General features: G+C 45.2%; 1 protein-coding gene across 2 annotated transcripts in view; it reads right to left on the minus strand.

Annotated features, from left to right (window-relative positions):
• The window catches only part of LOC144828401 (NFX1-type zinc finger-containing protein 1-like), a 1,040,362-nt gene that overhangs the window by 341,045 nt on the left and 672,082 nt on the right, over window positions 1–27,235 (minus strand). For both annotated transcript variants that reach the window (XM_078686524.1, XM_078686523.1), the window contains exon 16: window positions 18,481–18,615. In XM_078686524.1, the coding sequence (XP_078542650.1) occupies window positions 18,481–18,615 (135 nt within the window). The remainder of the gene's footprint in view (window positions 1–18,480; window positions 18,616–27,235) is intronic.

Raw genomic sequence — 27,235 nt, forward strand, 5'->3', positions numbered from 1 at the left:
ACATACAGATTAAACAGAGTCGGGCTCAGGGACGAGCCCTGCGGCACGCTCTGGCCCAACCCGATCTCCCTAGAATATATATATATATATTGAAAATAATTGGCGATAGGGCAGAACCCTGTGGGACACCACAACTAAATGCTACAGTATTGGATTTAAATTGCGAAAGTCACACCGACTGTTTGCGGTCCTCTGAAAAGGATCTGAACCAGTCTAGTGCCGAACCCCCGAGACCTGCTGCAGCAATGCGGTCCAGCAAGATTTTTGGGTTCAAGGTGTCAAATGCCGCAGACAGGTCAAGGAGGATCAAAGCCTGAGTGCAATCAATGTCAGCCTGTCCTTTGAGGTCATCCATAACAGAAAGAATCAGAGATTCAGTGGAGTGCACTGGACAAAAGTCTGCCTGATGGGTGTCCAGGAACTTGGTGGCTTACAAGATGGAACTGAGACAGGTGGCTACATGAGTCTCCAGCAACTTAGCTGGGAACGGGAGAAGTGATATGGGTCTATAATTCTCCAGTTTTTTGGGCTCCAAGCCTTGTTTTTCTTTTTTAAGTGTGATAACCACGGCCTCTTTGAAAGCTGGCGGTAAAGTGCCGTGGGACAGTGAGAGATTAAGAAACTTAAGAAAAGTGTCAGGGAAGGATACGGCATGTACGACTTCCAATGCTTTATTAATGTCAGCCAAAAAAGAATGAACAACAATGGAGCAAGAATGCAGCCTTGTTTTACTCCCGTGTTGGTCCTAATTTTATGGGTGGTGAGTCTATTAGATGATCCTTACACTTTTACCCATGTGTCGGTGTATAGGCTTCTGAGCGGGCTTCAAAGGCCTTCCACGTTGCCCCAGCTAGACGGCTCCTGCCACAATCTCCCTCTGTCCACTCTATCAAACGCAGTTTTGAAGTCTATCGAGGCAACATATAAGGGTGGGGACTTTTTGGTATTCTCGGTTTTAATCAGCGAGGAAAGTATTATCAGGTTGTCTTTGGTTGCGTACCCACGCCTAAAGCCTGACTTGGTGATGGGAATAAGGACATCCGTGCTGGACCACTCTTCAAGCTCCTTGTTTAAGATTTTAGCTAGGCATTTACCTTCCACGTCCAGTAAAGCAAAAAGTTGGAAGCTTCATAGGGTTATTACACTCTCCTTTTTTATGTATTGGGGTAATTATAGCACCTTGCCAACTATCTGGCAATGAGTTTTCAATTAGACAGTTTTTGAAAAGGGGATTAAGAAGGGCAGCCCATTCTTCTGTAGCATTTTTAAATATCCGTGTAGGGATGCCGTTCAGGCCGAGAGCTCCCGAAGCTAAAATATACTTATTTAAAGTCTTGGAGAATATAGCATCAGTCAAAGATAAAATAGTTTGGATTGGACTGGCACAATCTGCTAATGTTTCAAGTAGAGCCTCCTGATCACCTTCCATTTTTTCTGGATTGTACAAATTAAGGATATATTGCATGCACTGAGGAGCTGTGATCGTCAGAAACTCTTTTGGGTATTTTGATTCAATTCTTTCTTGACAAGGTTCCACAATTTCATAGGATCTTTTGTTTTTAGGGACTCATATAATTCTACCCAAGCCTGCTCCTCATTAGCACAGGCAATTTCCCAGGATTTTAACCTATACACTTTCCTAATCTCAGCATATTCTCTGGCTGTGGCAGTACTTCTGTGCACCAACCTCTGAAGGGACCTCACGAGTGAATTACGGGGTTCCTTCTGAGGGTGGGCACTACCCACTATATGGGGCTTGTCACTTGACAACTTCTATAGTAATTTGGACAGTATTTCTTGCCAGCTTGAAGTGGAGAGTGATCTATTAAATGTCTCACTTTTCAGCACTTTTCTCAGCTCGGCCAGAGCCCCCAAGGCCAGTGATGCGGATCATTTTATTCTTTGAAGCCCACAGGTGCCGTCTTTTGGGCCAACTATTTGTAGTTGTATTAATTTTGGGGTCTGTCTGTGGGTGGAGCGCGACAACCGAGCATGATCAATTAATGGGAGGTAAAGTACTTTAAAACTGCTTACCGAGGTAAAATGCTGGGTAGAAATCTAGATATAGTCAATCAGTGAGGTGGAGGAGCTAGTTGTATGAGTATAGCTGGGCGGTTGATCATTAATTCCTCTTCCGTTTAAGGTTCTTAAGTCCAAAGCATTTAAGATGTCGGCAGACTTCTGGCCAGCTTTGTCTCTCTTTGTTTGTCCAGACACAATCTCCGGGATACTCCATAGGTTGTCCTTTTCTTGCTGCCATGGAAATCCATATGATGTCTCAAGCAAAAGCATATTGATGTCACCTGGTGACGTAGGGCCTTAATTAATTTTAAAAAAGTCAAACGTGATTGTTTTCTTTTTTGGCTGCTTAGAATTCATATAAATGTTTCCTATAATATGCGGAGGGGTCCTTTTTCGATCGCCTGATGAGGTTGCTACTAGCCTCAGAAAAATACAAGCACTGGTAATATGTGCCAGGATTGTGCCACCTATCTCCAATGCTTTCTGGATCAAGATTGAGACGCCTCACGAGGCGTGACCCCCGACAATAGAGGGAATGGCCAGTGTGCAATACTCGTTATGGTGTGGCCAAGTCATGTGCAATAATTGGCATGTTTCTTGCAGGCAAATATTGTCTTTGCAGCTTATTTCTTTTAGTGTGAAGCTGTCATTTAGAAGGGATTTCAGACCTCGTATGTTCTATAAGCACATGTGTAAAAAGTAATTCGGTGTTTGTGTCTTGGATGACGGACGTCTTATATTATCCCTGGAGTGTCTCTTGCAAAAGTTGAACATCAACGGCTGTTCCTCGGCAGCCAGCAGAGTCTTTTGTTCGCTGCTTGGTCTATTGAGATTGTAATGCATTCTACTGCTGATCGCAAGAAGGCCGTCCTCTTCGAAGCACAGCAGAGTCTTATATTTTGCAAGGAGCCAGGAATATTTTGGTTTTGCTGGCTTGCATATATGTATTCCTCATTCTGCCAAAATCTTTCAATGAGTTTCTACCCGCCTGGTGATTTCTTTATTTCTGAATTGTACTTGTGGTGTACTGTAAACTCTCTTTAAGCCCAGGCACATACATAATGTAGATCAAATCTTTCAAGTCGAGTGACCACAACTCAGGTAAAGATGCTATGTTAAAAGACTCTAATTAGTCAAAATGTCTCGCTCTCTGCTGAAAGGGTAGAGGCTGGAGTACGGGTTCAAACCAAGGAGGTTGGTGTTGGTTTGAAAGTGCTTCTCATTAACTGATGCACACACTAACGCCGAGGTAAGCGGAGCAAGCAGCAGCATCACAAACATGGTACATTTACAGGATGAAATATCACAGGAGTCACTGTTCCTATGAAAAAGGAATAAAGAGAAAACCGATGGTCGCTCTAATACTATGTTTGCTGGGGACGTTGTGTCCTGATCTTGGAGCCCTCACACACCGCAAAGGATGTCATGCTTTTTTATTTTTTTATTTTTTTTGGGTTATAAACTTTTATTCAGCGTTTCAAGCCAGTACACCGCTATTTAGCCAACAACCCGGAGGCAGGCAGCATCAGTAAGATCAATTGGACCTCATCAGGCGGTCTCACATCGTATACATTGGTAGAGATCATGTAGCATTAATTGTGTAATAAACAGATACAACTAAACCAATAAAGCTTCGTGTTATGTCATGAACAATCTTTCACTATAAAGAGTAATTTGTCACCTACATCAGGGCTAGTTTTCAGCAGTTTACGTCAAAGGTGGGGGGGGATGGGGTGGGATGTGTGTGTAGTGGGGGGGGGCACGGCAGGGGGGGAACAACTCAGCAGGCAATCCACACAATCCCATCCGTTTAGTTGTCTACTCACAGGCCCATGGCCAATGTCCTTCCATATACAGTCGCATCATCGTCCTATCTCCTCCCTCGTATCCCAACCCCTCAACCCTCCAACCCCCATGTGTCCATCAATCACCTATCACCAGGCACTCCTAGCATCACACAATCCACCTCATTCATCTGTCTCTCTCCCAGCCAGCCAGGTCGTCAGGGGCTGCCAGATATCAGCAGGTCTAGACCTCAGTGGCAGAAGCTCCCAATACGTGGTCAGTTGATCTCGACAGTATAGCGCCGAATGAATCCAACTTTCCGCCTTTGGAGCAGTTCCACGTTTCCAATGTAGTGCAATTTGCCTTTTCGCCAGTAGGAGTAACAGGGCTACTAGTTTCCTTGAGGCACTGGGTACACCGGCCACAAATCCCAGTAGGGCCACTAGTGGGTCAGGAAGCATCGTTTCTCCTATTATTTGTCCCAATTTCGAAAAAATCTCTAACCAGTAGTGCTGCACTGGCGTGCAGTTCCACGTGAGGTGAAAGAAATCTGTATCCTCTGCACCGCATCTCCAACACCGAGATTCAGCCAGTAACCCTATTTTAAAGAGTTGCGCAGGCGTGCGGTACGTTCTATGCAGGAAGTTAAAGTGTATTAACCGTAGCCTATAGTTAGGTGACAAGTTTTCTAATTGAGTGCAGCAGAACGTCCATTGTTTGTCAGTTATGCTGATTCCTGCTTCTGCCTCCCATAGCGAATTTGAATGAGGTCGTACCCACGGTGCCGTGTCTTGTGTAATTTTATAGATCCGGGTGATCAGCTTGTTCGGAGAGCTGTTTGTCAGTATGTCTTCCAGCGCCAAAAGTGACGGTGGCACCGCAGGAAACGTCGGGTATCTGGCCTTACACGCCGCTCGCAGTTGGTAGTATAGCAGCAATTCGGAAGCCGTAGGGACTTCTGATTCGCAGATACTCCCCATTTCCACAAATGTGTCATCTGGGTAAAGGTCACTGGCAACCAACAGGCCGCACTTTCGCGCCCTTTCAGAGATCGCCGCATCCTTCAAAGGACCCAGCAAGGGATTGCCGCACAGCGGCATGGATGGGGCGTACAGTTCAGTAATGTCTGCCCGCTTCGCGATGTTTTGCCAGGCCCATCGCACTGTTTCCACCGTGTTCACATCGTCTGGCGACCGTTTGTATTTGTGGTATAGCGTCGTGTTCAATGGGGTGGGTGCCGACACATCCTTCTCAATCGCCACGTGAGGCTGATATGGGACCGGGTGTTGCCAGAAGTGCAGATATTGGGCCTGGGCGCAGTAAGCATACAACTCGAAGTCTGGGGCCGCCAGACCACCCTGACGAAAAGGAAGCGTCAGCACCTTCCACTGCACTCTAGGCTGTCTACCCGCCCACACCAGTTCCAGTAGGGCGGAGCGTATGCGCTTGAAGAAGGTGAGTGTAAGCGGCAGCGGTATGTTCGCAAACAAATATAAGAATTTAGGTAGTATAACCATTTTAGTTATGGCTATGCGCCCCGTCAGTGACAGCGGCAGGGTGATCCACTTTTTCACCTTGGTCTCAAGCCATTCCACCGTGGTGCCATAGTTTAAAAGCCATAGGTCTTGTATTGAGCGGCTTATGTGTATTCCTAGGTATTTCACTTCCTCCTCTACCCAGGTGATGGGGAACTCGGTATGACATTGCGCCGTGCCGTCCGTAAGCAGCAATAGTGTGGATTTAGACCAGTTAATGTTTATGCCCGTCAAGCCACTGTATCGCACTATTTCCCGCATGAGGGGGTCAAAATTATCCGCTGGGTTTTGCATAAAGATTGTTATGTCGTCCGCGTAAAGGGACACCAACAACCCCCTAGAGGTAATTCCTAGGCTTCTCTGGGTGTTATGTTGTCTCAATCTCGCCGCTAGCGGCTCTGTGGCGATGGCGAATAGCAGCGGCGATAATGGGCAGCCCTGCCTGGTCCCTCTAGTGATCCCTATAGGCTGCGAGACTTGTCCGTTGACCTTCACTCTTGCCGTTGGGCTACTGTAAAGGACGCAAATTTTCTGAATAAATAACTTGCTGAATCCCATCCTGGTGAACAGTGCTTGTAAAAATTTCCACTCAAGTGAGTCGAACGCCTTAGTGGCATCTAACAAAGCAGCTGCGGCCTGTACCTTCGGGTCTAGGTAGTGTAGCAGTCCAAATAATGTGCGCAGGTTGTGTGATGTGGACCTACCCGTCACAAATCCCGATTGATCCGAGAGCGCTATTTGGGGTAACATTGGTTTCAGTCTCTCCGCTAGCAGCTTAGCATAGATTTTGGCATCCAAGTTTATGAGGGACAACGGCCTATACGAATCCGGACATGTAGGGTCTTTGCCCGGTTTTAGGAGTGTAATGATCATGGCTTCACAAAGCGACGGGGGAAGGCTCCCAGCCTCAATCGCCTCCATGTACATCTTGTGCAACCTGGAGACCAAGATGTCCGCATATTCTTTATAGAATGATGCCGTGAGGCCATCAGGTCCAGGCGCCTTGCCCGAGGGCATGCCAGCTATGATCACACGTATGTCCTCATGCGTTATCGGTAAATCCATATATTCGCGTGCTCCGTTGTTGAACCACGCCAGCGCCACTGTGTCGAGGTAGTCCGTTATCACCTCGTCTTCTGGCTGCACCCTGAAGGTGTATAGAGTCTCATAGTAAACTTCCATAGTGTGCAATATATCCTCCTTAGCTAAACTTGGAACCGGCGTTGCTGCTATCTACAAGGCTCTTCTACCCACGCCTCGCGGTACCCGCTCCGCGGGTCCCGCTTCGTTTTCCCACTTGCCTGACGTTCCTGTTTCCCCGGCTTCAGCTGTTCCTGTGGGGTTGTGTGAGGCTGCAGGGCTGCGAGCGCGACCCGGGACTCGCCTTCCCAGGAGTCCCGGTGTCAGTGGCCGAGTCACCTGGCCCCGCTCTCCCTGACCGCCCCGCCCCACCTCCAACAACCCGGCCCATTGGCCTCTGGATTATAAATTTGGGAGTCCTACGCTGCGCGGGAGCGCGTGGGAGCGCGCGGGAGCGGTCGGGGCTAAGCCCGGGCAAAGGGCTGTGGCCTGCAGCGCCTGGCCTGGGCACATCCCTATTTTTCTTTTGTATCTTTGCTGCAATTTTTAATGACTATTGACTCTATGCTTGAAGCCAACTGGCCAATTACTTGTTTGGTTTTCCACTTTCTGTGTAGCTAGATTTATTCGTTTTTGTGCCAATTGGCAGTTGGGGGTCTTTTGCTAGCATTTTCTTATTATCCCTAGCCGGTTTTTGTCTTGCCAGAGATGTCTACCCGTAAAACCAGGAGCCAGAGAGCTGGTAATGATAAAACCAAAAAAGTTATTGGCACTTTAGATAATTTTATCTCTCGTACTAATTCTCTGATAGATCAGGGTATTTCTCTTATGGAAAGGAGGGTTTCGCTGGATCTTGCTCAAGCGAAAAGGTCATCACTCGGCAACATAGCATTGATACATTCCCCGCCCCAAGGCCGAAATAACTTTCCTCTTCCTGCTGGGAAGCCGGTCGATGACCCTACCCCTGTCATCTACTCACCATCATTACCTATCAATGCCCCCGCTATGAGTATATTACCTTCCAACATCCCCCATTTATCTGTGACAGTAACTCACCGCGATATTGATTCTTCTCAGGCGGGTGGGTCTGACACTAACATGTCAGCTTTAAATGTTCCGAACATAACAAACCCTCCAACTGATAACCCTGTCATAATTCCACAAGGGGCTATGGGCTCTAACTCTGGGGGGGATAATTTGGGTGTGGTGATGGTAGATGAAGGGACCCCCCAGGCCCCCATTGACCAACCTGAGTCTGACATGTTAAACTCCACTCCCCATTTATTATCTCTGGGGGTTCCGGGTGATATAACACATGATAGCAGCTTGGCCAGTATTTTGGATATTAGCGGAAGCAACGATTCATCAATTAATTCAGGGGAAGGGCTTGATTCCTTAATGAATTCTATGTCTACTTTGATTAAATCACTGCTCTTGCCTCTGGAGACTAGGCTTGCTAACATAGAACATCAACTTGATACCATCCTCGCTCTACAAGACCCCAAGTTGTCTATTCCTGGTCCTTGTACCTCGGTGGTTTTACCACCTGTCCCCAATAACGTGCCCGGCAATAAAAATCCATCTACGGGGAGTATTTTGGTACCCACAACCAGCTCGCTTAACTCTCTACAGCTGGTGAACAACATACAGAGTACCAACAAACCCCCCACTTCTACATGCCCAAGTGTTGCGAAGAGAAAGGTACCTAGTATTCCAGCTCCCATTATTCCCCAGACACAGCCCAGAAAAACCACCACACGACGAAACATCAATCTACCACCTGATGCATGTCCGTTTGTGGTCGTTTTGACGGGCATTCCTGAGCTGCCTACGTCCACTTCTGAGCCCTTCTGGGCGATTAAAAACAAAATATGCCACTGGCTTGACAAAAATTACCCTCCACCTCCTGGTCTAAATAAGAACATACTTATGGTAGAACGGGCCCCTTGGGTAGGTGGGAAGAAGAAAAGTATAAAGGGTGATTGTGTCGTTATCACGTTTGAGGACCCACGATTAGTAGAATTTATTTGTTCTTTTCCTCCATGTGATAACAAGTCGGTGGTATCAGCCAAACCCCTGTCCTTTTTCTATGCGCAAGAGGGTCACGAGGATGTTAGATGGAGTTGGTTGAGGCCGGCTAACAAAGGCCTGGGGAGAGGTAGTAATGGGAATGCTATATCCACCTATCAGAACCCCCAACAGCGGGGAATGGCTTCGGAGGAAGGATGGAATTTAGTCCATAGGAGGAAGGGGCACCAGTGGAAGGGTGGCCCCCAGTTTAATGGTGAAGGGTGGGGCCCACAGCTCAACTATCCCTTATTCCCTTGTTACAATCGTTTTAGTGGGCTGGAAGAGGTGGACTGACCATCACCCCAGTCCCTTGAAGTTGTCAATGAAAGTGGGGTACTTCCTCCCCTAGATAGTGGTCCTATCTCTAATGCCAGGGAGGAATCATCCAACCAGGATAGTATTACTCTAGACCCACTGGCAGGGGATATTGATATTCTGGCACCCTCGGAAAAACCCCCATTGTCCCCTTCCCTTGTTAAAATCCTGTCTTGGAACATAGCGGGCTTAAAGAGAAATCTGTCTAATCCTGCATGGAATAATTTCTTAGAGGATTACCATATCTGTATGTTCCAGGAAACTTGGTGTGTTGAGCCAGAACACAAGCATGGTTACTCCACATTCTTTGTCCCTGCAACCCAACAAGGGAAGGGGCGCCCATCGGGAGGCCTACTTATTTGGATCAGGATAGATTTGAACTGTGAGGTTACTGTTAAACATATCCCCACCAATGACATACTCCACATAACTGTTAAAAGGCAGTCGGACAGAAACGTTTTGGAACTCTTCTGTGTTTATGCCAGGGGTCTACCAGGGGGCCAATCTTCACCCATATTAGAGCTGTTAGACAATAGGCTTTCAGCCCTCCCCTCTAAATCTTCAGTACTGGTGGGAGGTGATTTTAATTGCACATTTGAGCCCCTTGATGAGGAGGACTATCTGGGTTCTCATAATAAACTAGGGAACCAGTTCATTCCATCTTTATCACTGGCCCCAATCAAGAAGTGGTCTGCCAGAGCCATCCAGTTAAACGCCCTGGTGTCTGCCCATGACTTATGGGCCCTAAACGGCCGTACCACATCAGACCGTATGGGCGCTATGACTTTCAATCGAATAGGCTGCCCGTCACGGATTGATTACATCCTTTTAGATGTTTGGTCATGGGCTAACCTTGTTGATATGGAGGTCAGTCAGAGGATTGATAGTGACCACAATCCCCTTTGTATGGGTATGTTCTGGGGTGATAATATTGGTAAAGATGCCCCAAATGAGCTGATTACCAAAGAATTAGTTCCTTCTAACTGTAATCGCAGGATTAAATGGAATGTGGTCAGGTGTAATGAAGGGACACTTGAGAACATTAAAGATCTAGTTTTGGCCGCTTCGAGTGCCCTGGCATCAGTTCACCAAACTCCCCCTCAGTCTCGGGGGTCTACACTAGCAGCTAAGTACAAAAACCTAATAGGGGAGATTAGTATGTTTTTTTCCAAAAAAAACAAGGGATGCCCATTGATTAAACACACCCAAAGGAAGGGGAACCCTTGGTATACTGTCTCCTGCAGGGAAAAAAGAAAAGCCATCTCCCTGGCCATAAAAAATAAGGATATACTGGCAGCCAGATCAGCAAGACAAGATTACCGCAATAGCATTGCGAAAGCCAAAAAAGATTGGGAAGAGGAACATTGGCAGGCATTAAAGGAAGCGGCCCATGGGAAAAACGCCATTGTATTCTGGAAATTGATAAATATTCTTGATAGACGTGGTGCTGAGCCCATTCCAAACCACATAACTGAGTGCCAATGGTATTCCCACTTTTCTAAATTATATGGCGTAGGCACTCCGGAAGTTGCGTCAGCACTTCCATAATAGATACTGGCTGTCTGGTTCAACTAAATGGTGGCTCTACAGATGTATTGTTTACGCCCCGTGAGGTCCAGGAAGCCATCCATAAAATAACACCGGGTAAGGCACCTGGCCCGGATGGAATACCGGGTGATCTACTGCTGCATAACCCTACGGTTTGGGCCGATTTTATTGTAAACATTATGAATCTTATTCAGCTGGGTCACCAAGTACCTGACTCATGGAAAGGTGCTGAAGTTGTCACCATTTTCAAAAAGGGTGAGAGAGAGGACCCTGCCAACTACAGACCAATTAGTTTAATTGATGTTATTCAAAAAGTAGTTGGTAGGGTCATTATAAACAGGATTGAGTGCTGGCTTATGGAAGAAAACATCTTGTCCCACTTCCAGGCAGGATTTAGAAGTAATGTAGGAGCAATCGACCAAGTTTTTAGATTCTGTGCAGTTTTTTGGAAAACAGTGTCAATAGCCAGAGGGAGCCTTTACCTGGCTTTTATAGACTTAAAAACTGCATTTGATGTAATACCCCGTGCTAAATTATGGAATGTCTTATTGGATATGGGCTTCCCATCCTATTTGTTAAATCTTATTATCAAACTCCATGAGGGTACCTATGCTAGGATACGTTGGGGGACGCAGGGGCAACTCACAAAGAGTATCCCTGTTAACAGAGGGGTGCGGCAAGGGTGCGTGATTGCCCCCACTTTGTTCTCCCTCTTTATAAACGGGGTGGTGAAACATCTGCAAGAGATACCGGCAGATGCCCCCATTATAGCCGGGGAGAAAACACCATCGCTACTCTTTGCTGACGACACCCTTCTGTTATCAAAAACTCCCATAGGTCTCCAAACTCTCCTTGACCAGTTTAGTGTTTTCTGTCAGGAACGGGGACTTACAATAAACACTACAAAAACTAAATTAATGGTTATGACCGCCAAGAGGAAATGCAGGAATATACACCTGACTTTGAATGGATCTCCCCTCGAGGCGGTCGAAGAGTTTGATTACCTTGGTGTTAGGATTAATAATAATATGAAGTGGGAACCCCATATAAGTAAAATGATCTTAAACTTTAAAAGAGTTTCCGGCACTATTTTAAAAAATCAGCGTCTCTCTGTGAGCAGGCCAGTTGCTCCTGCTTTGTCAGTTTATGAGGGAAAAGCAATAGCCTCAGCTGTTTATGGCTCAGAAATACGGGGCACTGAGAACACTAATGATCATGTCCTAACTGAGAATAAGTTTATGAGGGACTTGGTATCACTTCCAACTTCCACTCCACTTAAACCCTTATTTGCAGATCTGGGTAGGAGGTCCATTCGGGACATCCTCCAGCTTCGTCCCCTCTTATATTGGGTACGTTTGAGGAGGACCCCCGAATTAGCTAACTATGCTTTAGTGTTAGATGAAATGTTAAAACTAAACACCTCAGGTAAAATCAAGTGGCTAAATGTCTTAAAACAACTTGTAGCCAGTGTGGGTTTAAGTGACGCATGGGCCTCCCAATCTCCTCCACCAAAACAACTGGTGAAAAAACTATACTGGGACTGGATTGAGGCCAAGGCTTTACAGAATCCAAATTGGGGGCATTTAACTGAGAACTTTTTGACCCATAAGTGCAATACAAAGCTAGAATTGTTTTTGGATTTTATCCAGATTCCTCGGGACAGGACACTTTATCTGAAATTTAGATATGGAACGTTGCCCCTTAGAATTTTTACGTCTAGATGGAATAGTAGGAGGGAAGAGGATATAAAGTGTCCAGGCTGTACAAATCCTGAAGAATCATTGGGCCACTTCTTTTTTGCCTGTAAAGCATATACCCCACCTAGGAACAAATGGTTAAAACCTGTATTAAAGAACCTTGGAGTCAGGGACTACAAATCAGCATTACGTATCCTCGTCTCTAACACCTCTTCTATGGTTACTATCTGTGGGGTTGCAAAGTTTTTATCATGTGCCTGGATTATTAGGTTAAAATTGTTGAAAAATGTCTCTTCAGTCAACATTCCCACATGATTTTTATGTGTATTCTTGTAAATGATGAATTGGTTTTATATTTATGTGTGTACTATATGTTTGTACTTTTTATGATACATGTGTCGAATAAAAGTATAATGACTGACTGACTGCAATATATCACCCGGCGTCCGGGCTGTTTCGCCAGTCTCAGCAGTCAGTTCCAAAATATATTCCGCGCCCCTAGGTTTCCTGAGCATGGCGGCCAGCGTCCTCCCAGGGCGGTCTCCTTCCCCATATCTCCGAGCCTGAGCGTATTTGTGCAGGAATTTCACCTCCCTCACGGCCTCTTCTTGGTACTGGGTGAGTTTCGCCCTGAAGGCCGCCTGGGTCCCAGCAGTAGGCGATCTAGTGAGTTCGACCTCCAGGGCCGCCAATTCGTTTTCGAGCGCAGCTAGGGTGCTTCTGATGGATCGTAGTACTCCAGTCTTGAGCGCCATACAGTGCCCTCTCGCCACCACTTTGCAGGCTTCCCAGAGTGTACCTGGCGAGTCCACAGTCCCTTCATTGAGCTCAAAGAACTCTTCCAGTTTACCTCTCAGCTCCTCTTTAAACACCTGGTCTAATAAGGCCTGCGATGGAAACCGCCAGCTAAACGGCTGTGTGTATTGTGCGGGGGTAGCTAACGTCACTCCCACCGGAGCGTGGTCTGACAGCGATCTCGGCAAGTGTACCGCTGCCAAAACCGAAGCATGCAGGTCCCTGGATAGCAGCCAGTAGTCAAGTCTCAACCATGCGGCCCTGTGGGCCGTAATGCAAGTACCCGCCCGCGTATGTAGGTGTAATAGCCTCCAGGAGTCTACCAGGGAAGCTTCCAGGACAATGCATCCCAGTGCCTCAGCCGCCCTTGGGTGGTGTTCCGGGCAGTGCCCTGTCGATCCACCGCGTCGGACATCACTACGTTGAAATCTCCCGCCCACAGTATCGCTGCATTATCAAATTGACGCATTTTATCCCATAGTTTCTCATAAAATTCAGGATTATCGTCGTTCGGGCCATAAACATTCACAAGCAGTACCTGAATGCCACACAACACTCCCAGGATTAACGTGTATCGTCCGTCCTCATCTCTCAGCACCCGGTGTGTCACCCAGTGTAAGCCTCTGCGGATCAGAACCGCCACCCCCCTGGCATAATTCGAGTATGGGGCATGCACCACCTCCCCCCATCTAGTGTGTTTGAGTTGTGGAGCATCAGTGGTATGTAAATGTGTTTCTTGAAGCATGCAGATATCCACATGTTTCCTTGATAAATAGGCATGCACCATTCTAGCTTTCCTCCTGTCATTCATTCCTCTCACATTCCATGATAAGCATGTTATCAATGCCATAGCGCCATGCGCAGCAGGGTTTTTAGGTTCTCCAGGTCTTAAGCTACCAGCAGCTGCCATAGCAATACCAAGAAGTGTATGTGCAATCGGATTAGCAGCGCGTCCATTGCAGTCCGCCGAAGGGACCTAAGCCCCCACTCCACAGTCAATTGGAAAAGCAACCACATCCATCCGCCCCTCAAGCATGTCACGTCCGTGTCAGTGACTCTCATGTAAGTGATCTTCAGCGACAAGTTCAACATAGCGTTTACATAGGTTAACAATACAAACCAAACAAAACCAATCCCTATCCCACCTGCTCCAACCCCCCAATTAGGTAGTGCAGTCATCCCCCCTCGTACCATCCCAACAGGACCATATAACAACAATAGTAGATGGTCGAAACATATTTTGGGAGTCATCCCTTGGGGAACGCAGGTATGTGCCATCTAACCCTGCACTTTTGGCAAGGCGATCGAGCGCAGGCCTGCCACTGTGCGCTACAGAACCCCCCGCCCCTCAAACCAAACGGAGCAGTAGTTTCCCAGTATCAAAGAACATAATCAGTGAGCAATCGTTACTATATCCCCACTTAATCAGCCAGCGCCTTAGTAGACGTTTGTTGTGTGCTTGTTCGGTTTCTTAATGTCACATCCCCTTCCCTTTCCTGAAACGGCCCCATCAACACTAGACATAATAATACAGTGCATTATTCAACATCACTTAGCTGTGCAGCGTCCCCCCGCTCTTCCGTCTCCGATTGTCCCCTCTGGTCCTTAGCAAGCTGTTTGGCAAATTTCAATGCCGCTTTTGCGTCTGTGAAGAATGTGGGTTTGCCCGGGCCCTGCACCCTCAGTTTCGCCGGGTAAATTAAGGAGTATTTCGTGCCAATTTGCTGAAACACCTTTTTCGCTGGCAAAAATTCCCGCCTCGCTAATTGTACTTGAAGCGTGAAGTCAGGGTACATTGCAATTCGGTTACCCTTGTATTGTAAATCCGCCATGTCTCGTGCCAGTCGCAGTATCGAGTCTCTATCCCTATAGTTTAGGATCCGGGCCAGAATGGGCCGAGGTGCGGCTCCCGGTTTGGGCACCGGCCCCAACGTACGATGAGCCCTTTCCACCAGGAACATTGAGGACAGTCCCTCACCAAAGAGATCTTTCATCATCTGTTCAACGTAGCGTTCCATATTTACAATGTCTGTTGATTCTGCCACTCCCGTGATGCGAACGTTATTTTTTCTGGACCTCGCTTCCAAATCCTCATTCTTCATTTGAATCAGGGACAGCACCTTGTCTATACCTCGCAGTTTTTTGTTTAGGTCCGACTGGCATTCCTCCGTTTCCGTCACGCGTGTTTCCAGTACCCCAACCACTCCCTCTTGTTTGTCCATTCTCCTTGTCATGCTGTCCATCCTAGCAGCCAACGCGTCCATCTTACCATCAATGCCTTGCAGACTTGATTTGAGATCTTGGAACATGGCTTTGATGTCATCTGCTGGCAGCACAGGTCGGGTTTCCTCAGGCGATCCCTGCTCCGGTACATCTTGGCTCTGTGGTTTCTTGGTCGTCTTGTCGAACGTGATTTTGGGCTGTCTCGTTTCCGGTTTGCCCATGGCGACAGCCGATCTTGCCGCGACCACCGACAATTGCCCGAGTCCACCCCACCTCCGCTTGCACCAGCCAGTCCAGGCAATGTGAATGGCAGCGGACGCAGTGTCGGACCTCTGTGTGGTACGCCTGTTAGTCCAATACGCAGGTGGCGTGGTATGGCAGTACAAGTGGTCTCCCCAGTCGGGAATTGCGCCTCTCAGTGGCCCCGTGCAGTGTCTTTCAGTATCGTGATGGCCGACTGCAGGGTGCCTCGGCTGGTACAGTTATTCAGTTCGACTATGGTGCGCTGATATGGCCAGACAAAGCACGACTAATGTCACGTCGCAGTCGACCCCTCCGTTCTTCTACGCATAGGGTCTCAGGCACCAGGACAAAATGGCGGTTCGCGCCCAAACTCTCTTATCTTGTGGCCGGTGGCGCTGTTCGCTTAGATGGGGCAGCGAGTGTTCCGCGTCCCAGAGCGTTATCCCCGTCCCCAGAGACAGCCGCGACCGGGCAGCGCACTCGGTGCCTCACTCACTGTCTACCTGCGGCCGCAAGGTTTCTCCACTGCCACCGCCTCGGTCGTAAGTCCGCAGCCTCTCCCTCCTCTTGTTCGCGCCTCAAACTCCCCGGCTTCCTCGGTCTCGGTGTTCGGAGCAGAGGCGTATGCAACCGCTACCGCCAGCCCCCGTTTCAAGGTGTCCGCCAGTCAGAGGGTGCGGTCAGAGCCACCAGTCCTTGAACCAAGCGGCACAATCTGCTCGCGCGGGGCCGGGAATGCAGCCACTTCCGGTCGGCAAGCAGCAACGCGAGTTCCCGGCGCGCCACTCCACATCGGGCCTTACAGCGTCCTCAGGGAAGGGGGGCAGGTCATTCCCAAAGCGTGGTCGCACCGCAACAGAGCTGTCGCGGTCGAGGTGGGGACACTCCGCTGGTTCAAGGGGCACGAGATCCGAGCCCCAGCGTCATTAAAAGCGTATTAATGCCGGATTAATTTACTCGATCGGCGGAGCTGCGCTTTCAGGCAGCCATTCCGCTCGGCAGTCAAGCCACGCCCCCAAAGGATGTCATGCTTCATCACTGGGCAGTGCTCCTCGTCAGGCCAGCGCTGAAATGCCCTACGAGTCCCCCGAAGGGTCACTTTATCTGAGATCTTTTCAAGATAAAGCTGTATGGGTACATGGGGGTGAGTGGCAGTGATGTCCTAACTTGAAGTCTAAAAGATGACTGGAAGGGTGGCTAAACAATTTATTAGAGAAAATGTCCTTCTGTCTTCAGTAAAAAACCAGAAGGTTGTGCTGCTTAGAGGAAGATAATGGCCCTCAGTATCTGGAAAAATATAGCATGCCCCTAATGCAGAAGTTTAATGGTCATTTACCGGATGCTCTCAGTAATGGAACATACCTCTCGTTAATCCTGTAAAAGATGCTCAGTGCGGATGCTTGTCCGCACTGAGCAATCATTGAAAACGGCATCTTGCAGAGGGCGAACAGGGTACTACGCAGTTCGCGTATTCCTACGCGTAGTTCGGGTAGTGCAAAGTGCACTTCGCGTAGCTACGCGTAGCGCTACTTCGTGAACTACCCCCAGCCCTAGTATTACCCCCAAAAATACACGTCACACATAGTGATAGAAAGCAACAATGCTTATCCTCTCACATGCACAGGTATGTCAGTCATCGGCAGAAATAAAACCTCATACAAAGCACTACAAAGGCATGAAGGCACTCAGCACTGGAGCGAGCAATTCCCCATAGTATGACCCACCACTGACACTTTTACACCATCTGGGATTTCAGGTCCACAGGAGTCCAGAGCATTGTCCATACTAAAGAAGGCAGGAATGGGGGTGATGGGAGATGCCTACCCGGGTGGGAGCTTAATTCAAAGACTTCCTGCGCACACATATCACTGTTTACTCGTGGCCATGAGGGCTCTTTACCCGTCATAGCGTCGAGCGTATCATAGTTCTTTGCCCAGGGGTAGTTAATACCATAGTGTGCAAAGTGTGCTTGCGGGCACGGATAGTATAAATGTAAATCCGGGGCTCCGAATCCCCCCTGCACATATCGACATGTGAGCGTGATCCAACTAATTCTGGGTTGCTTCCCAGCCAGACCAGGTTCCTCATGTAGGATCTGAGGGTTTTGAAGAAGGGCTGTGTCAGAACAATGGGGATGTTTATGAACATAAACAGATATTGGGGAGCACAACCATCTTCATTATCACTAATCTATCAGCGAGTGATAAGGGGACACTTGGTCTTCTAATCTTGAGGCTGGTGCTCGGGGTCAAGGAAAACATAGTTGACTTAGTCCAATTAATGCTCAGCCTAGAGTACCACTCATATTTAATGTATTCACAGACAACCAGCGCTAAATTTGCAGCCGGGTTCCGGACATAAAGCACCATATCGTCGGCATACAGGGATACGGCTAAAGATACTGGCGAATCCACAAGACAGCATCACCATGGCACTTTTATATCATACAGGCCATGGGTTCCAGAGCCAAGGCAAATGTAATTGGTGACAGAAGGAACCCCTATTGGGTCTGTATATTCTACGTACCTCTGGTGTCCATGTACAGCAGGTGAATCCATTTCAGAAACATGGCATACCACACCACACCGCAGATGAGACTTGTTCTTTGACTTCTCCACTTCAGTAAGGAACTGAAAAGCCAACTCTGCAAGTAGCATTCCACCACTAACAGGAAAAGTCCTTCTCTACATCTGGCCAAACAATGAAATGCATTTCCCAGTCCCTTCCTTCCGCACTCACTGTTGTGTAGTCTTAAATCATTCCTGATACATACATCACTGTATAGCTTCAAAGCTAGGATTTATCTACATAAGTTCCATGACAAGTACATACTTACTGAATGCATTTAAAGTCTGAACTATGGACACCATCAACCTGCTTGATCATATCTACTTTTGAAAATGTGTGGTCAGCTGTTCATTTCAGACCTGTTAGTCATCAAGTCTTTCACAACTTTTTTGGTTATTCTCATTCTTTATAGATACGTGATGCACTTTCCTTGATCAGTATTTCCCATGATCCACATAATTCCTCTTTGACTTCTCCACGGTTGGGTACATTTGCTCTCCAGAACACTCCTTGATGCTCAAGACTAAAGCCGCATGGCACAGAAGCAGACAATGTGTCACTGTTGACACACATCCCCTCCTCTGCCCACTTTGACTCACCTCGTAAAACGCCTGTTTATCTGCACTGATTTCTGGTTCAAGCTCTGCCTCTGTCAGGATTCCTTGGTGAAGGGTCTCCAGGACTGCTGAGTAGTCAGGGATTTCCTTCTTGATGACACGCAGAGGTTCCATGATCTGTTTTGAGAAGACAAAGTACAAAATACATCCTAATATTATCAGTGTGTTTAGTTTTAGATGGCAATAGTATGGCTTCAAAGTCAATTAAGCAAGGGAAGAGGGCACATTTATACCAATTTTCGCGTGTCTATTGGTACCATTATTGCTCAGCCTTATATTCATCCAACAATTACTAGACATCAATTCTTCTGACAACCCTGGCTTCTCTACATTGTTTTCCACTGGCGGAGAGGATCAAGTTCAAATCACTTTGTATTGCCCACAGCGTACTCCTCGATAAAGGGCCCAAGTTCTCCCGTACTTTTGCAGCACCCTGCCTTCCCAGTAGGACTTTGTGCTCCTCCTTGGCCCACTTAGCCGTAGTTCCTAGGATCAGATTGATGACATTTGGAGGGCGCTCTTTTGCTTACAACGGCGCTAAGCTTTGGAATTGCCTTCCATATTCTCTCAGATCAGCTACAATGGAACTTCCCTTCTGAAAATCTCTAAAGACTTCGCTCTTCCAGAACAGAGCCCTCTAATCCCTCTCCCACTCGGCTGTGCTGCACTACCAGCGCTGGGATGCCTAAGGAAACTCGAAACCAAAACGGGGTTTGGGCTCAATGCAGTAAGGTCAAACCTCACTTAACTATATGACAAAACGAATACCAGTACTGCAATTCTATTCGAAAAAATTAAATGAACATAATGAATTAGATCACTACATCACCAAGACTTCTTTTTCTGTCTGAATTCAATCTGCGTTTTTTTGAATTCTTATTTTTAAAAAAAAGGTTTTCTTTTTTATAACATTTGTACATTTGAATACATTCCATTAACGTTTGCACTATATCATAACCTACAAAACCACAATATATTCTCTCATTCGCTCTGGTAAACAGACAAAATATCGACTACAAAATATCGAATGGACTTAATATCGAGTACAAAATATAGGCTGGACAAAATATCGAATGGACAGAATATAGACATCAAAAATATCGTTTTGGCTCTGTTGTCTGTGTTTGCTGCGGGTGCTGATATTCCTGAGTCTTCCCCTTTGGAGGACCGCATTTTGGATGGTCATGTGCCCGACAGCACGATCTCCTTGATTTATAAGAAACTCATCAATAACAGAGCTGACTTGCTGGTCCGCCTACGGCGCCGTGGTGTGCAGACGAACTTGAATTGAACGATGAGGACTGGCAATCTGCTTTGTCCTCGCCCAAGGAGGTCGCCATTCCTGCTCACTTGAGGTTCGTCCAACTTAAGATTCTTCATCGAGTGTATGTTACTGGGCCTTGTCTGGTTCTAATGGGTTTTTCCTTGGATGGGTTATGCAAGCGTGGCTGTGGGATGTCTGGTTCCTTTCTTCATATATTGTGGGAATGCCCGGAGATGGTCAGGTTCTGGTCCCGAGTGCATGATGTCATGAAAAGTGTCACAGGTGTGTCCCTGCTGACCGAGGCCAGGCGATGTTTGTTGAATGTTTGGGAGCCTAATGACTACAGCTCAGCACAGATTATATGGGCAACCCTTGGTAATATGGTCGCGAAGAGGGACATTGCCCAGCTCTGGGGTTCACATAGCCCACCTACCCTATCCAAGTGGAAAGAAAACATGGACTGGTGCATGTTCCGGGAGAAGACTGTGTACCTTTCCCGGGGACGGCCCAGGAAATGGGGTAGAATCTGGTCCCAGTGGAACACTTATCGTGGTGATATATGTACCCCCCCCTCCAGAGGATGTGACCATTGATGTGTCTTCGTCCCCCTAATTGGCATTCGCTCGTCATCTATGGTTAATTATTCCGCTTGTTTCCTTGTCCGCCCCTACCCCAGTTCTATTTGATTGCATTGTATTCATCTAGCCTTTGAGCTTCACCTGCACGGACCCATGACAATGTATTGATATGTCTCTGCCTTGTGAGGTTTGGTTTGTTTATCTGTATGCCTGTTTCTTTTCAATAAAAAAAAATTCAAAACAAATATCGTTTTGAAGGTAAGTAATGTAATATCGAATTTTAAAATATAGATAGTCAAAATATCGAAGTACATAATATAGATTAATAAAAATATCAAACTTTTAATAATATAAAATTTTTTATAGTGTATTTTATGTGTTAAAAGTGTTTATTTATGTTATAATGTAATTCAATTAATGAATTTAATGTTATTTAAGTTTTGCGTAATTATTTTTGTAGCAGGTTGTGGGTTTATAGGGGAATAGGGTGGGAAGTAATTTAATTATAATTAATTAAATATGTTAATTTATATATTGTTATTTATTTATAATTAATTGTTAAATGATTGTTATTTGGTAATTAATTAAATTTTAATTGACAATAAATTTTATTTAATTGGTTAATTGATAATTATGTTAATTTTACTAATTTATTTTATGTAGTGGGTTGTGGGTTTATAGGGGAATACGGTGGGAAGTAATTTAATTATAACTAATTACATATGTTAAATTTCTTTGGGTATTTATTAGATTTTTATTGTTAAGTAACTTTTTATTTACTAATTAATTAATTGTTAATTTGTAATTAATTAGTATTAATAGATAACTAATTGTAATGATAAATTTAAATTAGTATTATTAATTAATTAATTATTATATTATATTAAATTGGTAATTACTTTTAATTAATTTTGTTATAGATATTAATATATATATATATATATATATATTTAAATAATATATAAAGTATCTACTTTCCCCACTGTTGCACTCACTGGAGTGGGAATAGTAAGTTTTACCCCTACGCTATCCAACGCTTTCCCTACTGTTGCACTCTCTGGAGTGGGAATAGTAATTTTTACCGCTACGCTATCCAACCCTTTCCCTAATGTTGCACTCTCTGGAGTGGGAATAGTAATTTTTACCCCTACGCTATCCAACCCTTTCTCTACTGTTGCACTCTCTGGAGTGGGAATAGTAATTTGTACCCCTACGCTATCCAACGCTTTCCCTACTGTTGCACTCTCTGGAGTGGGAATAGTAATTTTTACCCCTACGCTATCCAACCCTTTCCCTACTGTTGCACTCTCTGGAGTGGGAATAGTAATTTTTACCTCTACGCTATCCAACGCCTTACCTACTGTTGCACTTTATGGAGTGGAAATAGTCATTTCTACCCCTACGCTATCCAACGCTTTCCCTACTGTTGCACTCTTTGGAGTGGGAATAGTAATTTTTACCCCTACGCTATCCAACGCTTCACTACTGTTGCACTCTCTGGAGTGGGAATAGTAATTTTTACCCCTACGCTATCCAACAATTTCACTACTGTTGCATTCTCTTGAGTGGGAATAGTAATTTTTACCCCTATGCTATCCAATGCTTTCCCTACTGTTGCACTCTCTGGAGTGGGAATAGTAATTTTTACCTCTACACTATCCAACACTTTCCCTACTGTTGCACTCTCTGGAGTGGGAATAGTAATTTTTACCCCTATGCTATCCAACCCTTTCCCTACTGTTGCACTCTCTGGAGTGGGAATAGTAATTTTTTCTCTACGCTATCCAACGCCTTACCTACTCTTGCACTTTCTGGAGTGGTAATAGTAATTTTTACCCCTACGCTATCCAACGCTTTCCCTACTGTTGCACTCTCTGGAGTGGGAATAGTAATTTTTACCCCTAGGCTATCCAACCCTTTCCCTAATGTTGCACTCTCTGGAGTGGGAATAGTAATTTTTACCCCTAAGCTTTCCAACCCTTTCCCTACTGTTGCACTCTCTGGAGTGGGTATAGTAATTTTTTCTCTACGCTATCCAACGCCTTACCTACTGTTGCACTTTCTGGAGTGGTAATAGTAATTTTTACCCCAACGCTATCCAACGCTTTCCCTACTGTTGCACTCTTTGGAGTGGGAATAGTAATTTTTAATCCCTACGCTATCCAACACTTTCCCTACTGTTGCACTCTCTGGAGTGGGAATAGTAATTTTTACCCCTACGCTATCCAACCCTTTCTCTACTGTTGCACTCTCTGGTGTGGGAATAGTAATTTTTACCCCTACGCTATCCAACGCTTTCCCTACTGTTGCACTCTCTGGAGTGGGAATAGTAATTTTTACTCCTACGCTATCCAACCCTTTCCCTACTGTTGCACTCTCTGGAGTGGGCATAGTAATTTTTACCTCTACGCTATCCAACGCCTTACCTACTGTTGCACTTTATGGAGTGGGAATAGTAATTTTTACCCCTACGCTATCCAACGCTTTCCCTACTGTTGCACTCTGTGGAGTGGGAATAGTAATTTTTACCTCTACGCTATCCAACGCCTTACCTACTGTTGCACTTTATGGAGTGGGAATAGTAATTTTTACCCCTACGCTATCCAACGCTTTACCTACTGTTGCACTCTTTGGAGTGGGAATAGTAATTTTTACCCCTACGCTATCCAACGCTTCGCTACTGTTGCACTCTCTGGAGTGGGAATAGTAATTTTTACCCCTACGCTATCCAACGATTTCCCTACTGTTGCATTCTCTGGAGTGGGAATAGTAATTTTTACCCCTACGCTATCCAATGCTTTCCCTACTGTTGCACTCTCTGGAGTGGGAATAGTAATTTTTACCCCTATGCTATCCAACGCTTTCCCTACTGTTGCACTCTCTGGAGTGGGAATAGTAAGTTTTTTCTCTACGCTTTCAAACGCCTTACCTACTCTTGCACTTTCTGGAGTGGTAATAGTAATTTTTACCCCTGCGCTATCCAACGCTTTCCCTACTGTTGCACTCTTTGGAGTGGGAATAGTCATTTTAACCCCTACAGTATCCAACGCTTTCCCTACTGTTGCACTCTCTGGAGTGGGAATAGTAATTTTTACCCCTATGCTATCCAACCCTTTCCCTACTGTTGCACTCTCTGGAGTGGGAATAGTAATTTTTACCTCTACGCTATCCAACGCCATACCTACTGTTGCACTTTATGGAGCGGGAATAGTCATTTTTACCCCTACGCTATCCAACGCTTTCCCTACTGTTGCACTCTCTGGAGTGGGAATAGTAATTTTTAAACCCTACACTATCCAACGCTTTCCCTACTGTTGCACTCTTTGGAGTTGGAATAGTAATTTTTACCCCTACGCTATCCAACGATTCCCCTACTGTTGCATTCTCTGGAGTGGGAATAGTAATTTTGACCCCTACGCTATCCAACCCTTTCCCTACTGTTGCACTCTCTGGAGTGGGAATAGTAATTTTTACCCCTATGCTATCCAACGCTTTCCCCACTGTTGCACTCTCTGGAGTGGGAATATGAATTTTTACCTCTACACTATCCAACACTTTCCCTACTGTTGCACTCTCTGGAGTGGGAATAGTAATTTTTACCCCTATGCTATCCAACCCTTTCCCTACTGTTGCACTCTCTGGAGTGGGAATAGTAATTTTTTCTCTACGCTATCCAACGCCTTACCTACTCTTGCACTTTCTGGAGTGGTAATAGTAATTTTTACCCCAACGCTATCCAACGCTTTCCCTACTGTTGCACTCTTTGGAGTGGGAATAGTAATTTTTAATCCCTACGCTATCCAACACTTTCCCTACTGTTGCACTCTCTGGAGTGGGAATAGTAATTTTTACCCCTACGCTATCCAACCCTTTCTCTACTGTTGCACTCTCTGGAGTGGGAATAGTAATTTTTACCCCTACGCTATCCAACGCTTTCCCTACTGTTGCACTCTCTGGAGTGGGAATAGTAATTTTTACCCCTACGCTATCCAACCCTTTCCCTACTGTTGCACTCTCTGGAGCTGGAATAGTAATTTTTACCTCTACGCTATCCAACGCCTTACCTACTGTTGCACTTTATGGAGTGGGAATAATTATTTTTACCCCTACGCTAATCAATGCTTTCCCTACTGTTGCACTCTCTGGAGTGGGAATAGTAATTTTTACCCCTACGCTATCCAACGCTTTCCCTACTGTTGCACTCTCTGGAGTGGGAATAGTAATTTTTACCTCTAAGCTATCCAACGCCTTACCTACTGTTGCACTTTATGGAGTGGGAATAGTAATTTTTACCCCTACGCTATCCAACGCTTTCCCTACTGTTGCACTCTTTGGAGTGGGAATAGTAATTTTTACCCCTACGCTATCCAACGCTTCCCTACTGTTGCACTCTCTGGAGTGGGACTCGTAATTTTTACCCCTACGATATCCAACGATTTCCCTACTGTTGCATTCTCTGGAGTGGGAATAGTAATTTTTACCCCTACGCTATCCAATGCTTTCCCTACTGTTGCACTCTCTGGAGTGGGAATAGTAATTTTTACCCCTACGCTATCCAACCCTTTCCCTACTGTTGCACTCTCTGGAGTGGGAATAGTAATTTTTACCCCTATGCTATCCAACGCTTTCCCTACTGTTGCACTCTCTGGAGTGGGAATAGTAATTTTTACCTCTACACTATCCAACACTTTCCCTACTGTTGCACTCTCCGGAGTGGGAATAGTAATTTTTACCCCTATGCTATCCAACCCTTTCCCTACTGTTGCACTCTCTGGAGTGGGAATAGTAAGTTTTTTCTCTACGCTATCCAACGCCTTACCTACTCTTGCACTTTCTGGAGTGGTAATAGTAATTTTTACCCCTACGCTATCCAACCCTTTCCCTACTGTTGCACTCTCTGGAGTGGGAATAGTGATTTTTACCCCTATGCTTTCCCTACTGTTGCACTCTCTGGAGTGGGAATAGTAATTTTTACCCCTACACTATCCAACACTTTCCCTACTGTTGCACTCTCTGGAGTGGGAATAGTAATTTTTACACTTCCGCTATCCTACGGTAATAATATTGGATATTTTTTAATTATAATATGTTACTATATATATATATGTTTTAACAAATATGATTGTAAAAAATGTTTTTATAACTTTAATTAATTATTTAATTATTATAAGGTAATTTAAGTATTTTTAAGTATATTTTAGTAATTAATTTTAATATTAATTTAATTTAACATTGTTTTTAATAAAGTCAATATTTTTATAAACTATATTTTTGTAAACGATATTTTTTACTCGATATTTTTGTACTTACCTGTTTGTAGATACAAAGTCGATATTCTGTCTGTCGATATTTTTTCGCCGATATTTTTGCTAGTCGATATTATGTCCCTCGGTATTATGTCAGTGATCCATTCTCTCTATCAGTCCTCACAAGCATTCACTCAAACACACTTGACTTAACCACACTTTTCTTTCACATTGATCTGTACACAATATAAATTTTTACATGAATTGTACAATAATTTTTTTACAATTAACAACAGCCTTGGGATAACTTTCTTCAGTTATTAGTTTAAATGTATTGGGAAGATTCCTAAGGCTGTATGAAGAGCCGGTCTACACGTTTCGAACTCCCTCATTTAGGGGGAGTTCTCATCAGGACCACGTAGCTGAAAAAGAGGGGGAGGAAAAAGGGAGGGATAAAGTTTTTAGGTCAGCTACTAGAAACCCCTTTATCTCTTTTCACTTTATGAAAAAGACTTTTTTCAGTCTTACCTGTACCTTGTGTCGGTAAGTTTTTCTTTAAAGGACTGTGGAAAAATTCAAAACAAAGCCTAAATTACCACTATGAACCAACCTCTATTTTTGTAAACCAACCTCTATTTTTGTCTACATTGCCCAGCACCTAAACAAGGGAGTTCAGAAACATTTCTGAAAAAGTATACTTATTTCACTGACTTTAACCAGTCCAATCCCGAGTCCTTTTATTTTAAATTTCATAACAAGCCAATGTCCAAAGTTAGACTTACCGATACTAAATTGTTGTATTCGAAGGCCTTCCTTGATCAATTAGTTACTGGAGGCTATGAGCTATGGAAGGAAACAATAGACGTTAAATCAGTTTGGGGTTCAAGGGCCTGGCAGGTACAAGGCACTGAGGCTTTGCACCGTGCATGTCTCATCCCGAATCATATGTTGTTTTTAAATGAAACAATTTCCCAGACTACATGCTTTGGATTGGCTACTTCTAAAAAGTTAAACACCCCTACTTTCCCGGAGTTGGAGGAATATGATGGTTGGAGTAATTTTACTCAGTTGTCCATTAGAGAATTACAGGCTCTACTCCTTAATTCCTCCTTTAACATTTCCAGTTTGAATCCTAAGGGTTGGCTGCTTTGGCACCGTAGTGCTGATTCTTGCCAAAATAGATTTTTGGGTTTAACTGACGGTTTTAAAACTGTTAGATCTGATCCCCGGTTTGACTTGGTTCACACTGTCACCTCTTATTCAGTAGGCAAATTGTGTCAAAATTGGCTGAAACATTCAACTTTACCTGCAGTTAAGATTCACCTATCTAAACTGAATGCAGACGTGGATTTGAATGATTTCATTAAAGGCCCGGCTAGTGGCAGGTCGAAAAGGTGGTTATATGGGGTTTACAATGAAATTTGGAAACTATCACAGATTGAGGCTGCTACACGCCTTAGGGCTATTGATCAGGCGAATCTTGAGAAAGTGCTTGCAGTTGTTGACAATAGTATTAACGTGCTTTCCTCTAGAATTTACACATTGGATAATATTGTGTCGTCAGTTGTCGATATTGTGCATGATGAAGTGTCAGTATTATACCATGGTCAGAATCAATTACGATCAATCATGCAGTTTGCATGGACCCT

Source organism: Lissotriton helveticus, chromosome 4_1, assembly GCF_964261635.1.
Source record: "Lissotriton helveticus chromosome 4_1, aLisHel1.1, whole genome shotgun sequence".
NCBI lineage: Eukaryota > Metazoa > Chordata > Amphibia > Caudata > Salamandridae > Lissotriton > Lissotriton helveticus.